Source organism: Cetorhinus maximus, chromosome 8, assembly GCF_964194155.1.
Source record: "Cetorhinus maximus chromosome 8, sCetMax3.hap1.1, whole genome shotgun sequence".
NCBI lineage: Eukaryota > Metazoa > Chordata > Chondrichthyes > Lamniformes > Cetorhinidae > Cetorhinus > Cetorhinus maximus.
In genome coordinates this window covers 23,608,569-23,625,377 of record NC_135886.1, presented here as the reverse complement: position 1 = coordinate 23,625,377, position 16,809 = coordinate 23,608,569, and the positions used below count along the sequence as shown (strand labels likewise).

At 47.7% G+C, this 16,809-nt stretch overlaps 1 protein-coding gene across 1 annotated transcript in view; it reads right to left on the bottom strand.

Moving 5' to 3' along the window:
* The window catches only part of LOC144683518 (semaphorin-3D-like), a 130,495-nt gene that overhangs the window by 70,770 nt on the left and 42,916 nt on the right, over window positions 1-16,809 (bottom strand). Inside the window, exon 5 of the mRNA XM_078546587.1 lies at window positions 4,338-4,431. Coding sequence (XP_078402713.1) covers window positions 4,338-4,431 — 94 coding nt within the window. The remainder of the gene's footprint in view (window positions 1-4,337; window positions 4,432-16,809) is intronic.

Here is a 16,809-nt window from a genome sequence, read left to right as displayed (position 1 = left end):
GCCAATTAAAGGCCAGGGAGCAGGCTCAGTGCCCAATCAGGGATGGCATACAGGCTCCCGAGGCTGGAGGACTAATGGAAGGCCTTTCAGTGCTCATAAATCGGCAGCCCAACCAGCCGAACTGGGTGCTGCCGATCTGAAGACGGAAACAACAAGGGAGAAGAGTTAGACTTAGAAGACATCTCACATCTAGAGACACATGAATCAGACAAAGCACATGTATGTCTGTTTTCTGTAGCTTGTTTTTCTTGGAACAGGTTGCTAGACTGCAGCTTGAGGGGTGCCACTCTGCATCGAGCATGGCTGACTAGGAGTCTCATCTACTCTTACCATTTGCCATAGGCGTGTTGGAAGGATTTGCAGGTTGATTTCAACCTGTTTGGCCACACCTTCTGTGGCCATCAAGTCCTGGAGTGGGACTCCAACCTAGAACTTCTGGCTCGGAGGCAGGGACGCTACCCATTGGGCCATAAGACCTCCCTGAGGGGGAAGGCCAGGTAAGTTCTTTTTTTATTTCTAAAATGACCATAGCTGCCTGGGCATGATCCTGGAGGGGCAACCATTCTAGAGGACAGCCAGCAGTTGCAGCCCGATGACTATTGTGGGTGGGAGGCCCTCGCATGGACAATTGCCGCCCCCCTCACCCAGCACCCCCACCCAAACTAAGTCCACTCTATTCGTCTGAATGTAGCCCAGGCCGCACTGCTGGCTGGAAGTCCCAGCCTTTTTATGTGCCTCAACTACATTAATTTGCAGATAATTGGCTACTCTCAGTGAAAATGGCTTGGGGTCAGGATTGTGGCCCACGAGCATCAAATCTGGACCCTAGCCTTGATTGAAATTCAGCCCCATGATACCAGCACAAATTGCACCCATTGTCGGTAAGTGTTTTTTTCCCCCGAGTTTCCGCCGAAATTCTTTTCTGTCTTGCCGAACACAGAATCGGCCATGAACCAATGCAATCAGACAGCACTTTAAAAGGCATATTTTTAAAGTTTGCTTTCAGAAATATCTCTTGATATATTTAAGAGTAGTAACTTGGTAAAGTTGAATAGTTGTCTGCTGAAAATGGTATTATCACAAAAAAAAATTACCATTCCTGTCAGTAAACCAATTTTAAATTACCGAAAGATAAACTTATAAAAATATGCACAACTATTTTCCAGTCAGGCTGGGGTGCAGTATTTAGACTTTCAGTAGAATTAAAGGCCAATCTCATTTAAATCCTTTCAAGATGGACCTATTAGTTTCTTTGTGCCCAAACATTTGTGCAGAGTAAGAACTGCACAGTCAGTGAGGGGAGGCTTCAGCTCGAGCGAGACAGAGATTGAGTGAGCATATTTGGGAATTTGGTTCAAAGTGAGAATTCGGTGCACGGGGGGAAAGAGGTGCTTTAGGTAAGGTTTACTCCAAAAGTAAAGTGTGCTGAGTGGGGAGTTCGGTGAAGGGTGGGGAGGAGGCGCTTTTTCTTCCACTCTTTTTCAGCCTCCAGTATTCAATTTCCACTTTGGTGCAGCAGAAGGAGCAGGTAAACCAGTAACTGGTATTATTAGTTTTATCAGTATTATAAGTACTGTATTGTTTTATCCGTATTATAAAGTTTACTAGCAGTGCCGAAACCTATTGGGAGGTGTAGGTTTTATTGATTATAATTAATTAATTAGCAATTATTAATTAGCACATATTGACGATGGCAGAACAGGTGATGTGCTGCGATTGCAGGATGTGGGAGCTTTGGGATACCAGTGTGATCCAGGGCAAACACATTTGGAGTGTTTGCAGCTACAGGAATTTTGGTTCCGAGTTATTGAGCTGGAGACACTGCGGCACACCAGGGAGGGGGAAAGTTACCTGGACACTTTATTCCAGGAGGTGGTCACACCCCTTAGGATAGGCTCTTCTGATTTAGTCAGTGGTCAGGGACAGGAGGGTGTGACTGCAAGTGAGGCAGGTAAGGGGACCCAGAGGGCAGGAGTGCAGGAGCCTCAGCCCTTGCAATTGTCCAACAGGTTTGAGGATTTTTTCAGCTTGTTTGCACGAGAGTGGGGGCTTCAGGGTGGATGAGCCGACTGGCCATGGAATTGTGGTACAGGAAGCCATTCAAGTGGGGGGAATTACAAAGAATGTAGTGGTAGTAGGGGACAGTATAGCCAAAGGCGTTGACACCATTCTCTGCAGCATAGAGCATGAGTCCAGACGGCTGTGTTGCCTGCCCGGTGCCAGGGTTTGGGACATCAGCCCGGGGCTGGAGAGGAACTTGCAGTGGGAGGGAGAGGACCCAGTTGTCATGGTCCATGTTGGTGTCAACGACACAGGCAGGACAAAGAAGGAGGTTCTCCATAGACAGTATGAGGAGCTTGGCACCAAATTAAGAAGCAGAACCTCAAAGGGCATAATCTCTGGTTTATTACCTGAGCCATGTGCAAATTGGCATAGGACAAATCAGATTAGGGAAATAAATGTGTGCTCAAAGACTGGTGTGGGAGAAGTGGGTTCCGGTTTGTGGAGAACTGGCACCAGTACTGGGGAAAGTGAGATCTATACCGTTGGGACGGTCTACACCTGAACCGTACTGGGATTGGTGTTCTTGCAAGCTGTATAATGAGTGAAGTAGAGAGGGTTTTAAACTAAGTAGTGGGGGCAAGGGATGAAATTTTGGAAGATGCTTGCAAAGCCAGCATCTAGTGCCCAGTTCTAATTGAGAAAGTGGTTGTCAGCTGTTTTCTTGAACTGCTGCAGTCCATGTGATGTAGATACAGCAACAGTGCTGTTAGTTAGTGAGTTTCTAGATTTTGACCCAATGATCATGAAGAAACAGCGATATATTACCAAGTCAGGATGGTGTGTGACTTGGAGGGTAACTTGCAAGTAGTGGTGTTTCCATGTGTCTGCTGCCCTTGTTCTTTTAGGTGGTAGAGGTCACGGGTTTGGAAGGTGCTGTCTAAGAAACTTTAGTGAGTTGCTGCAGTGCTTCTTGTAGATGATGATGTACTGTGGCTGCAGTGCATCGATATTGGAGGGAATGATTTTTTAAGCTGGTGAATAGGGTGCCAATCAGGCTGCTGCTTTGTCCTGGATGGCATTGAGCTTGAGTGTTGTTGGAGCTGTACTGATCCAGGTAAGTGGGGAGGATTCCATCACACTCTTGATTTGCACCTTGTAAATGGCGGAAAGTCTTTGGGAAGTCAGGAGGTGAGTTACTTACTGCAGAATTTCTAGCATTGGACTTGCTCTTGTAGCCACAGTATTTATGTGGTTGGACTAGCTAAGATTAAAGTTAATGGTGGCTGCCCAGGAAGTCGATAATGGGGGATTCAGCGATGGGTTCCAGATGCATGTCAAGGGGAGGTGGTTAGATTCTCTCTTGTTGGAGATGGTCATTGCCTGGCACTTGTGTGGCACCAATATTGCTTGTCACTTATTAGCCCAAGCCTAAATGTTGTCCAGTTCTTGCTGCATATGGGCGTAGACTGTTTCATTATTTGAGGAGTTCCAAATGGAATTGGTTACACTCCAAAAGGGGGATTGTGCCAAAATAGCGCATACAAGCGGAAACTCAAGGTCAGTGTAACAACAGCTCCTGGTTCAACATTCTGCAAGAATCAAAGACATATTGTGAGAGTGTAAGAAAACTGGGATCTTATAAAAATGTCCTGTTAGGGAATTGGCAGTGATTTAGGGGAAGCCTGACTAAACTATTATTTTCCTCCTTAACAATTATCTACAAATTATTTTAGGTGTTATGAAATAATGATTTTTATTCTCTTCAGAGAATTGACTATTGACTAAGTTTTATTGGGAGTTAATATGCTAAGCAAAAAAAATAAAACATGGTGTAAATGTGGTCAGTCAGTTGGTAATCATATGATTAAGTAGAACCACATGTAGTCTTGCCCTTGTGGCAGCTCCACGGTGAATTCCTTAGACTTGATACTCTACAATGGAACTTCTTTGTGAAATGTAGCGTTTAGTCCATGATATACCTCACTGCAAATGGCTGTGCTGACCCACAGATTAAGAACTTGGGTAAAAATACAAACAGATGTCTGAGGACACATGGATGAAAATAATCTAAGTTGTCCACTGTCATTATATGAGAGATTATTTTTGTTCTACGTCTTTTGAGCATACATAAATATATGTTTTTTCTAAAAGTTAGTTTTTTCATAAAATCTATTTCATAAGCTATACTTAACCTGTAAGATTTTGACAAAGATGAACATAAACCAGGTAACTGTGTAATCTTTACAGACAAATCATTGTATGTTTGGCCCATATTAAAATTCATTCATCCAATGTCATTAGTTCAAGTCCTCAGCAATGTATAACTGCCTTACCTATGAGAGCTGATGTGAAAGGTTGGATGGGATCATAAGGGCATTTCAATGTTCCAGGTTCAGGAGTTTTAAGGTCAAGTTTCGATGAAAGCTCCTGTCAGTGAAGTTACAAGAAATCAGAGATCAGATACAACCAAGAATTAATCATTTGTATTTCGAAGTCTTGCAGTATACTAAATTAGAGTTAAAAAAGAGCATGAGGAGATTTTCAAGGATTTTTACTAGTTCAGGGGAAAACGTTAAGACATTTTAATGACAATTTGTGGATAGATAGGAATGTAACTATTGGGAGACACGCTATTAACCACATGCTATCAACTACCGTCAGAGCCAATAGGGTTATTAAGATTTAACTATCTATCATTTAATATATCGTCATTACATTTCAGGTTTCTATTTTCTGCATCCCATCACCAGCATAGCTGACTGAATGAGTGGGAGGAACAGAAGTGCTGAACACTATTAGATACAGCATGTCTAAAAACAGGCCTGTTGAACAGTTCCCACTTCTTCACTGGCACAACATACAAGCTTCAATATTGTCAAATGTTTCAAAATCACAGCATAAATCATAGTTTACGTATTTGAATCTTTTTAATGTTCAGGCGCAACAGGCTTTACACTTTGTTTCCCAGTGTATTTTGGGTGAAGAAGTAAATGTTATCATTTATCACTCAGGTTTCATCGATTGGCAACAGCAACATGTCACTCAAATTTGGCAGCTTGCGGAATACAATGTGTCAAAAATTGAAAAGAATAATGTGTTAGGCTGCTTTGAGCCAAAGACACTTTGATATTGTTGATGTGCTGTCAGCCACGGCACATGTTGCTCCCACTGCTGTCTGCAATACAGGAAGAAGGAAGAAAACTCTCTGGCCGGAAATTTCCTGTTTGCAGTGGGTGTGCTTGGTGACGTGAGCGTGCAATATGACAAGGAGGCCAAAAATCGGTTTCATGCCGTCGTGAAACCAGTTTGTGGTCATCCGCTCTGCCCGTCAATGTGCATTTTCTGCCATCCAATGTCGGGAACTAAATTCTCATGCACTTTTATCTCAACATTGTGTCCACACGCCAAATCATCGCCCACGTCAAATTTACCTCCCATGTCGGCGAGACTTCAGAACGGTGTGCTTTATGACCGCCTTTAAATGATGTGCACCTGGCAAACTGAACTTTGAGGGGAACTCGGAGGTGAGTGCACACAGCTTTGCGCAGTGCTCACGAGGATTGCCCGTAGGACATCAAGGAAGAGACACTGCGCATTTGGGGGGCATAGGCAAGTCGCTTTTCCCCAGCTGGCTTTCAGTGTGGTGCTGGGGCAAGGGCTCCAGCGCGGGTGGGGGTGGCCAAGGCAGCACAGACTGACAGAAGTACACAAGCACATGCTGGGGAGTGGGGCAGGGTAAGGGAAGCGGCCAGGCACTTGGAAAAACTTGTCAAAAGTCAGCATTCTTCCGCAGCTGAGACCATTCAGCAGCAGCTCCATTGACACGCTTGGAGTGGGGCCTCTGGAGCTTTTCTGCCCACTCAAGCAACACAAAAGCATGAAAGTGCCACCAAATGCTCCAGAACCTTTCACCTCTCAGGCACACACTGCAAATTAATGTGCATTTTAGGGGGCTGCAGAACAATTAGCCGACTGGGCAAGTTGCAGAATCCCCTTGCAAAAGGTGGCCATGGACGCAATCACTGGTGGAGGTGCTCACAGTCCCTTGCAATGTCTTTATTCAGGTTTTGACCAGAATTCTTCATGGTTCAAGCTAACAGCACAGCCTTGCAGTGTGGGTTAGAAGAATTCCTGTGCCTGAGCTGAGAGCACAGCATGCAGTCCAGTGGCCGAACCTCCTGCCAATCGGTCAAGTGGACTGGGGTGAAGGTGGGTGGGGTTTTGGGCAGCCATACACGACACACTGGCCATCCAAGTGGTGGCCAGCACTCTCTGGCATGCATGAAGGGGCCTTGAGATGCATCTGGAGCCAGAAACTTAACCAAGAGAGGTCCTTAGGACACATATGCTAACCCACACTTCTGTCTTTGATCCTGCAGGAGGAGAATACCAGGATCATGCAGCCTGGTGATCTAGTGGTATGCCTTATGGCTCACAGGGAGCGGAGAAGAAGGAGAGGATTGTGAAGGGGGTGTCTGGCTCGCCAATAGGAGGAGCTACCCTCAAGAAGAAAGTGCAGCAGGGCCTCCTGCACACGCTGCTGAAGTTCCACACTGAGCCATCGCTTGTTTTTTTTAAATTCATTCATGGGATGTGGGCATCAATGGTTAGGCCAGCATTTATTGCCCAACCCTGATCCCCCTTGTTCAGAGGGTATTTAAGAGTCAACCACATTGCTGTAGGTCAGACCAGGTAAGGACAGCAGATTTTCCTTCCCTAAAGGACATTAGTGAACCAGATGGGTTTTAATGACACTCGACAATAGTTTTGTGATCATCATTAGACTTATAATTCCAAAGTTTTATTGAATTCAAATTCCACCATCTGCTGTGGTCAGATTCAAACCCAGGTCCCCAAAGCATTACCCTGGGCTCTCTGGATTACCAGTCCAGTGACAATACCACTATGCCACTTGTAGGTGCCTCGCTAAACTCAGGGTCTATAGACGGTGCTTTCATCCCCACAGATGACTAAGAACCAGTGTTGCCAAAGACTGCGCATGTCTAGGGAACTGGTTGGTCACATATGCCACCTGCTGCAGGATTAGGCGCAATGGGGGCATGGAGGGCATCCACTACCAGTGGCCGTGAAAGTGCGGCACTCAATTTTTACACCAGTGGCTCCTTTCCAGGGCTCCACAGGTGACCTGTGTGGGATCTTGCAAGCCTCCAGGCACAATTGTATACAAGGGGTCACGGATGCCATCTTCACGAAGGCACAGAAATTATTGCATTTCGCCCAGGATCAGGAAAGCCAGGAAGCAAGAACGTTGGGATTTATGGTGATCTCTGGCACCCTGCACCTGTGGAAAACCATCGACTGCACTCACGTGACACTTAGATCTCCATGCAAAAAGCAGTCAACTATGTCAACCACAAGTGCTTCTACACTCTGAATGGTCGGTTGGCCTGCGACCACCACAATTGCATCCAACAGGTCTGCGCATGATTCCCAGGGAGCATCCATGACTCCTACACCCTTAGCAGGTCTCAGATCCCTGACATCTTCCAGGGTCTGCAGAGGCTGCAGGGTTGGCTCCTCAGGGACAAGGACTACCCACAGAAGACGTGGCTGATGATGCCTGTGCGGTGTCCTCAGACTGCAGAGGGAGGCAGTATCATGAGGCTCATGCAGCATCCTGGACTTTGGTGGAGCAAATGATAGGCATATTGAACATGAGGTTCTGGTGCCTCAACAGGTCTGATGGAGCACTGCTGACCTCAGAGGGTGCTGCGCATCATAGTAGCTTGCTGCATGCCACACAACCTGACGCTGCAATGGGGGGATTACTTGGCTGAGGAGGAGATGGAAGAGCTGCACATCTCCTCCAATGAGGAGTACATTGAAGGGGATGACAGTGATGAGGCCCATAAAGGCCAGGATGCAGGCGATGAGGCCATCACACTGGCCAGATGAGGCAGAAGCGCTCGTGAGGCCCTAATAGCCGCAAGATTCGTGGAGGATGATGATGAAATGCATTAAGGACAGTCCTGACATCTTCACCTTGCATCTGTGAAAGTTTGACTCCTGTCTGGCTGAGGGCAGCTTGCTTGCATCTGTGATCAGGGTCATATCATGGAGACGCAGCTGTGAAACTTTAAGTGCACCTGATCCTTTGGTAGCCTTGATCGCCTGTACCCTTCAGAACCACACTGTCACTGGACACAGATGCTGAAGAGATGGGGGGCCAGCCCCACCTCAAAGGTGCTGAGAGCACATAAGGAGAATGACAGAACTCTGTGACACCTGCCCATGACATTCTGGCAGCAATGACAAGCACCATCGAGGTGCAGGCATCACTAACGTGTCCAGTGAGTGTGAGGCTGGTCCATCACTTTGATCTGAAGGTTACACACTGCACAGGGAAGAAGCCCTGGACTGAGACACTTGCCTTCATTTTGTGCAGGAACCAAAGGTTTCACATCTGAATAACACGAAGGCTGCTCTTCATAACAAGGAGCCATAGACAAGGAGACATTCTTGGGAGTTTATTTACAATAGTGAACATTATGTATAGGCGATTAACACCTGTGCCCATGTGGTGCAACTACATCTTCTTAACCTTCCTAATCCTGCTGCTACACCTTGGTGCTCCCCTGACATACACAGTGGAGTGGAAGCAGCTTGCTGGAGGGCCGAAACCTGGAGGGCCCCAGCCTACTTTGGGTACTCTGTTATGGGCCAGGTGCACCCTCCTTGGCCTGTGGAGCCGGAGGTGATGGGATCACAGGAAGAGGAGATTTGGATCGGCTGGATATTCCCGGTCTCACCTGGGCGGTTGGCCCTGAGGTGTCGAGCTGCTGGTCCTCCTCCCTATGGGTGGCCAACAACCCCTGGCTGACTCCTTGAGGAGAAGAGGAAGCTGGAGTGAGATTGACCTGCCGTGCACTCCTCTCATGTTGACAGTGTTGCAGGCCAACTATGGCATCAGCAATGGAGTTCAGCCTGTGCAGCAGTGCAGGGCCGATGTCCTGGACCAAAGTCTTCATGGAGGCCGCCATCGTGCCAGTGTTGACTTTGGTGCGTTGGCATGACGACACTATCACCTCAGACTGAAAGCGGACTGATTCCTCCAACATCCTTTGCAATCTGAGGAGTGCACCAGACATCCCTTCTTGATCTTCCCATAATTGTCTTTGCAGCTCCAACAACTGATTGAGGACTGAGTCCAGAGGCTCATCATCTGACTCAGATCCAGCAGATCTCTTGCTTCCAGCAGTCCTCCGAATGCCGGCGACCTTGGATGTCCCTGCCTCCGTCCGCTGTGGAGCAGATTGTGTGCTGTTCTCATCAGATTGTGATCCTGAGGCTGCTCTATACCTAGGTCCCACCGGGGTGTGTGTCGCTGAATTGCGGAGGGCGTGGGAAAGCGCCGTGACAGGTATTCAACTGTGCTGCCCTCAAGGTCCTCATCTGAGGTGCTCTCGGCGCCTAGCCAGGGTCAAGTTTGCCCGAGGATGATGTGGCAGATATGCCTATGAGAGAAAGTGGAGATTATTAGTGATTGGCAGTCATATTACAGATAGAACAGTGGAGTCAGAGGGATGATCTGGTGCAGGATCCTCATGTGGATGCTTGCCACCAACCTCATCACGCCACAGGAATGGTCCACGTCCTCTCCGGCCAGCTACAACGCGTGACTCTCGAATGGAATGAGGACCTTGATGTCCGGCACTCCATCCCCAGTCTGGGACCTTTCCCAATGATTGTGCTTGATCTTGTCCTGCATGAAGACAGATAGAGAGAGTGTGAGCAAGGCACATGCCAGGCCAAATGAGAAGGATGCCAGGCGTGCGTGTGTACTGAGCGGAGCCACAGACAGGATGAGGAGGCGATCTCCAGAGGAGATGAGGCCAGACGGAAATGTCAAAGTGTGTGTGAGAGAGAGTAAGCGATGATGTTCTTTGAGCTGGCAGTGAGTGAGATGCCAGTGAGTGTGTGACGGGCTTGTGAGTGGGCGACCTGAGAGTGAAGAGATGGTTGACTTACCCTGGTGGCATGGATGAGGTCATTCATCCTTTTTCTGCACTGGATGGCCGACCTCTTGTGTGCAACGTTGGCACCAACCACCGCTGCTACTGCATCACAGTCAACAGGGCATAGCAGTCAGCAGGCTGCCTCCACTTCAGCTGTGGAAGTTGGGCCTGCACTTAAATGTAGCCGTAGGCAAAGAAAGATGGAGTTTTGAAGGTACATAGGTGGCACAAGTGCCCAACCACAGTAGAGATTTTTCAAACTTGTAAATATATCACTTGCACTGTTTGTAAGTTTGCTGTCTTCTCATTTTGCTGCTAGTTGCTTCAATAGTCACGGGCATTTATGGGCATGGAACTCAGTCCTGATTATGGCCAGGATTTTGTGGCCTCTCCTGCGCAGCAGGATATTATGGTCCTGTTGAACTGACTGGAGATTTAAATGGCTTGCCACATCGGCTGGGGGGGAGACACACCATGGCGGGGCCGTAAAATCCTGGCCTATGTCTTACAATTGAGGCACTTGTCTCACATCATCAGCATCGTAATCAATGATTATTCTGACATGTGGATACTTAAGCATTGGCCATCATTCATGAATGTGCATCCCAGGCATGTAGCATACAATCCATCAGTTCCAGCTCACCAGATTCTGGACTGTATGAAAATACTGTCTGCGCAGACTATGCAGCTAAGTCATTGCATCTCCTGCTGCTGTTGTCCTGATGTGAGATGTGAAGAATATGCAAAAAGTCCTCAAGGGGATTTAAACTGGCTAATTAAGTGGCAAGTAACACTGTAGATAAGTGTGAGTGGAAGCCTTGTAGCTGTCGGGTCTACCCTGGCCTTCCCCCACCCCACCATGGTGAAGCCCATCCTGGAGGACCACAGAAGGGTTCTCCTGTCGTTCATACATCCATATGCATGAAGACTACAACATTTAACAGAGTAATGAAAGCTATGTCTGCACACCCTCCCTCAAATGCTATTGGGCTTCCTTCCATCACGCTTGAGTCAGATTCAAGAAACCCTTGCCTTGATATCATAGACATACCACCCACCCCGTTATCAGCCATGACCATCTACCTGGGACCTTCGAGGTTCTAAACCAGCACATTGTTGCCACCACCCCGCCCCCCCCTGCACCCCCACAGAGCTATCCCCTGCCTCTCTCGCTCCATCCCTCCCTCCATTACCACCATCTCCCCCCAACTGCCCCACTTGGTCAACTTGAATTACCCTTCAGTGCAGGCTTTCCTGCAGCTCCCGACCTTGCTGGGATCTTGAAGTTATAAGACCCCATGAGTCATGGAGCAAACCTGCTGCTGTGTGGGCTTCACCACAGAGAGATGAACACACCTGAGGATGGTTGTCATCCAGTTGCCTCATGGTTATTGGGGTGTCCTTTCAGTTGGCCTATTGTGCTCACCTTTAACTCCACCCACCTGCAGAGACCGCCCCCTTCCAATTTGAGGCTTTCGCACTTACCGACAGACTGTGTCCTCCAGTTAAAATTAAAAGAAAATTTAAAATCACCTTTCAAATTCACTCCGCCTCCTTCTATCCCCCCCATCACCCACCAGCTGCCTCTCTTCAGTCTTGACCCTTCCAATATAATAATTCCCCTCCCCTCTGATACCCTCGAACTTCTCCCCATTACCCATTGCCCTCGCATGCATTCTTTCCCCTCTGAGCCTACATCCGTTTCTGTCCCCATGCCCGCCCTGAACCCGACCCCGACCCCTCACGTTATCCGTGCCACCTGTTTTTCCCAGATTTCCCCCACTTACTGTAACTGTTCCCTCCACTAGCTGGTACCCTCAGTTCAGCCCCAAGGACCCCATGTAGACTGCACTGACCCTACCCGTTAGATCCATCTGTCTCCCACAATCCATGCCTTGAAACCCCTCTCCGCACCCATTCACAGGACCCCCGCGCCCAATATGCAAGGCTCTTCCCTCCTTCCTACGTCTCTGGACCCTCACCTTCCCTCCCTGCTTCCCTTCCTGTCCTGGACTCTCTTCCAGCCTCCCTCCCTTCCCCAGACAGCCTTCCCCACTCCCTGCCCCGGACAGCCATCCTCCCTCCCTTCCCCGGACACCCTGCCTTCGTTCTTGGCTCCATTCCTGCCCTGGGCAGCCTTCCTTCCTCTCTCAGCTATCCTCCCTGCTTCAGACTCTCTCCCTCCATTGGCCAGCCACCCTGCCCTGAGCACCTTAGACTGCCACCACCTGATCATTGCCTCATTGAACAATGCTCCCGAAAGAGGGAAAAAACAGTGGTTACTCACTCCAACTCCAGCAAGTTGACTAATTCTTGCTGCATGCCGCTTACCTGCAGTCATAAACCTGAAGGCATGTATTTCTTGCTTGCGGACAACTTCATTGTGAGGGGAAGCTTAATTCTGGTGAGGTGGCCTTTTACTGAGCATGCATTACATGTAACTGCATGCGAAAGGGCTTCCTGATGCTTGCCGTCGGGAAGATCAACTCACTTTTAAAGTTCTGAGAACTTAATTAGAGAAGTTCATCCTGCCATCGGCAAGCTGAATTTTGGCCTCACGCCAAATTAAGTTCCTCCTCCCACCTTGCTTCTCACTCTCGGGAGCAGCACAAGGTTCCGCCCATTGTTTCTGCCTTAACGAATCACTTAATCGCCTCTAATACCTTGATTGGATCACCCCTCAACTCTCTAAGCTCAACAAAATAAAAGCCATCTTTGAACAACTATTCTTCATTATTTAACTCTTTAAGCCCTGGTGTCATTCTGGTACATCTGTGATATACCTCTACCATGGCCAAGACAACTTTACTGAGGTTTATTCCCAAAACTGACCGCAATACTCTAAATGGAATCTGACCAAGGTCCTGTACAACTGAAACATCATTTTCTCACCTGAATCCCAACCCCTTCAAGTCAACGGACAACATTCCATTAGCCTTTTGAATGACTTTTGCTACCAGTTCAATTAGGCTTTCGTGATTTGTATACAATTAAAACCTAAATCCGTTTGCTTCTCTGCAGCTCCTACTTTCTTACCAATGAGAAAATAGTCTGATTGGTCTTGCTTAAATCCAAAGTCAATGGCCTCACACTTCCGCAGGTGGGACTCTATTTACCATAGTTTAGCCCACTCACTTAGCTTGACCAGGAGCGGAATTTAACGTCAGCGGGATTTTTCGGCCCCACTCCTGCCGTGACAGGGCCAAAAGATTCCAACCCAGGTTTCTTTGTTACATACGCCTCCCACCCACACAGCTTAAACAGCTTTCTACTCCTTCATCCAAGTTATTAAATATATGGTGAAAAACTGAGATTTCAATACCGATGCCTGGGGAACACCACTTGTCACCAGTTGCAGAATGAACCTTTTATTCCTACTCTCTGTTTCCTAATTCCCAAAATAAACCCCTGTCACAACATTACCTCCAATTCTATGTAATCTCATTTTTGACAATAATCTCTTGTGCAGCACCTAATCAAATGCCTCGCTGAAGGCCATGGAAACAAAGGGCAGCATTTAACAGGTGGCAGGGTTTCCCATCCCATCACCCAAAGAGTCAACGGGGATCATGGCTGCCCCTCAGCCATTTAACGCTCTTGAGGAATATTAATTGGCTAGAGATGCGACTTCCACCCCTCGCTTGGGAGGAAATCCCACTTTATAGAGTTGACAGCGCCACCAGAGTCAAAGGCCCAGAGCCAGGATGGAGGTAAGTGCAGGGGAGTGTTGCGGCGGGAATGGGAGGGGAGGCCTGGCTGGGGGATGGGGTTGGGAGAAGAAGGTGTGGGTCTTGATGGAGAGGAACGTTGGGGAAGGAGCCCACGGGCTGGCAAACCGTGTCGGGGTGACCCTCCATCAGGAAAGGTGGCCCAAGCAGGATAACCCGCCAGGGTTCCCCCCACCCCTGACCTCCTCCCACTAGCCTCAAAACTGGCTACTTAAGTGCCTCAATAGGGGCAAGGTTGGGCTGGCCACCCTAAGCCTTGCCCACCCCCGTGAAATTGAGGACAGTTCGAGGATGGGTGGGCAGGCAACAGGAAGACCACCTGAGTAACTTAATTGGCTCCCATGCCTGCAAACTTGCCAGTGGGGCCCCATTAAATTCTGACCAACATTCACAGACATTCTCCGAACAGCCAGTGTAGTAAATAGATTAGTCTACACTTCACAAATCCATGCTGACTCTGTAATCAGCTGATATCTGTCTAAATATTCAGTCACAGTAGCTGGAATTTTCTGGCTCCCATCACCCCACTGCCCCCAGCGCGCCCCCCCACCCCCCATGGCAGTTTCCTTGCAGTAGGGCCAGCAAGCCATTGAAATCTCCATTCACATCGGCAGGACTGGAAGATCCTGCCGGTGTGAGGGGCTGGAAAATTCTGACCTCTGTCTCTGGTGATATATTCTAGTAACCTCCTTGCAATTAACATGAAACCGATAGGCCTGTAGCTCACTGTTTCCCTTCTCCCTCCCTGTTTAAATAATGGAGTGGCAGTTGCAATTTTCCAAATTAAGGGCACAATTCCTGAACCTAGAGACGATTGCCAAATTAACACTAATAACTCTCACCTACTTTAATACCCCTGGGTGGAAAATAATCAGCCCAGGAGATGTGTACATCTTATGCCTCAATATTTTCTCTGTTACATTTTTGAGGTTGTGCAACATGTAGACTGAAACACTGGAAAGGGACTGGCAGCACAATTACAACAAACAAGAAGAATACAGCTTGGCAATTTCTGATCTTCATTTCAGCTCCAATCCCCTCAGCATCAAGGTGAAAGTTGCCCAAGGAGATGTACATTTTATTTTGACGCTACAATTGATTTCGGGACCATCTTTCTCTTTGCCTCCATTAGTGACATTATCTATTCCTGTCAGGATGAATCTGTCTTTCTCCTTAATCTCTTAAATAATCTCTTTCATTATGTCCTCCTCAGGATTTCACTTTTCCATCTTAGTGTCGGATTCACTTGTACCTCAGACAGTACTAACCTTTTCAGTCACCATCAAAGTTCAGCGGACAGGAATGACATGTCAGATTAATTGTCCCACTTGTCTCGTACTTCCACAAATTATTGAGAGCTTGGCAGCTGTACACAGCATAACATCTGACAAACTGTATCTTCTCTCTCAAACCCCCAGTACTTTAGTGACTATGAGATTTTACACTCATGTATATCATTTTCACTTTTCCTTCAATAAATCTAAATCAGCTGACAATAACAGTCCCATGTCCATAATCCTGCTATACGTTCAAATGTTTAGTATCCAACTTCCTCATCATTTCATTTATCTTTGGACATCTGTACTTTCAGTTAAATATTGCGATCTTTAATTAAACACTTGATTTTTACTAGGTAGCTTTTTATTTTACAAAAAAGGGGGAATTCACTACAACACTACCCAGCAATGTGGAAAATTGTCCAGGTATGCCCATGTACATGAAAAGCAGGACAAATCCAACCTGGACAATTACCATCCCATCAGTCTACCCTTGATCATCGGTAAAGCGATGGAAGTGTCATAAACAGTGCTATCAAGCGGCACTTGCTTATCAATAACCTGCTCACTGATGCTCAGTTTGGGTTCTGCCAGGGCCACCCAGCTTCTGACCTCATTACAGCTTTGGTTCAAACATGGACAAAATTGCTGAGCTCCAGAGGTGAGGTGAGAGTGACTACCCTTTGACATCAAGGCAGCATTTGACCGAGCGTGGCATCAAGGAGCCCTAGCAAAACAAGTCAATGGGAATCAGGGGAAAACTCTCCACTAGTTGGAGTTATACCTAGCACAAAGGAAGATAGTGATGGTTGTTGGAGGTCAATCATCTCAGCTCCAGGATGTCACTGCAGGAGTTCCTCAAGTCACTGTCCTAGGCCCAACCATCTTCAGCTGCTTCATCAATGACCTTCCTTCCATCATAAGGCCAGAAGTGGGGATGTTCACTGATGATTGCACAATGTTCAGCACCATTCACGACTCTTCAGAAGCTGAAGCAGTCCATGTCCAAATGCAGCAAGATCTGGACAAGATCCAGGCTTGGGCTGACAAGTGGCAAGTAACATTCGTGCCACACAAGTGTCAGGCAATAACCATCTGCAACAAGAGAGAGAAGCTAACCATCACCCCTTTGACATCCAATGGCATTACCATCGCTGAATCCCTCATTGTCAACATCCTGCCGGTTACCATTGACCAGAAACTGAACTAGCCATATAAATACTGTGGCTACAAGAGCAGGTCAGAGGCTAGGAATTCTGTGGCGAGTAACTTGTCTCCTAACTCCCCAAAGCCTGTCCGCCATCTACAAGGCACAAGTCAGGAGCGTGATGAAATACTCTCCACTTGCCTGGATGAGTGCAGCTCCTACAACACTCAAGAAGCTTGACACCATCCAGGACAAAGCAGCCCACTTGATTAGCACCCCATCCATAAACACAGACTCCCTCCACCATTGACGCACAGTGGCAGCAGTATGTACCATCTACAAGATGCATTGCAGGAACTCACCAAGGCTCCTTTGACAGCACCTTCCAAACCCACGACCACTACCATCTAGATGGACAGGGCAGCAAATGCATGGGAACACCACCACGTGGAAGTTTCTCTCCAAGCCACTCACCATCCTGACTTGGGAATATATCGCTGTTCCTTCACCGTCGCTGGGTCAAACTCCTGGAACTCCCTCCATAACAACACTGTAGCTGTACCTACACCACATGGACTGCAGTGGTTCAAGTAGGCAGTTCACCACCACTTTCTCAAGGATAATTAGGGATGGGCAATAAATGCTGACCTAGCCAGCGACGCCCACATCCCATGAAT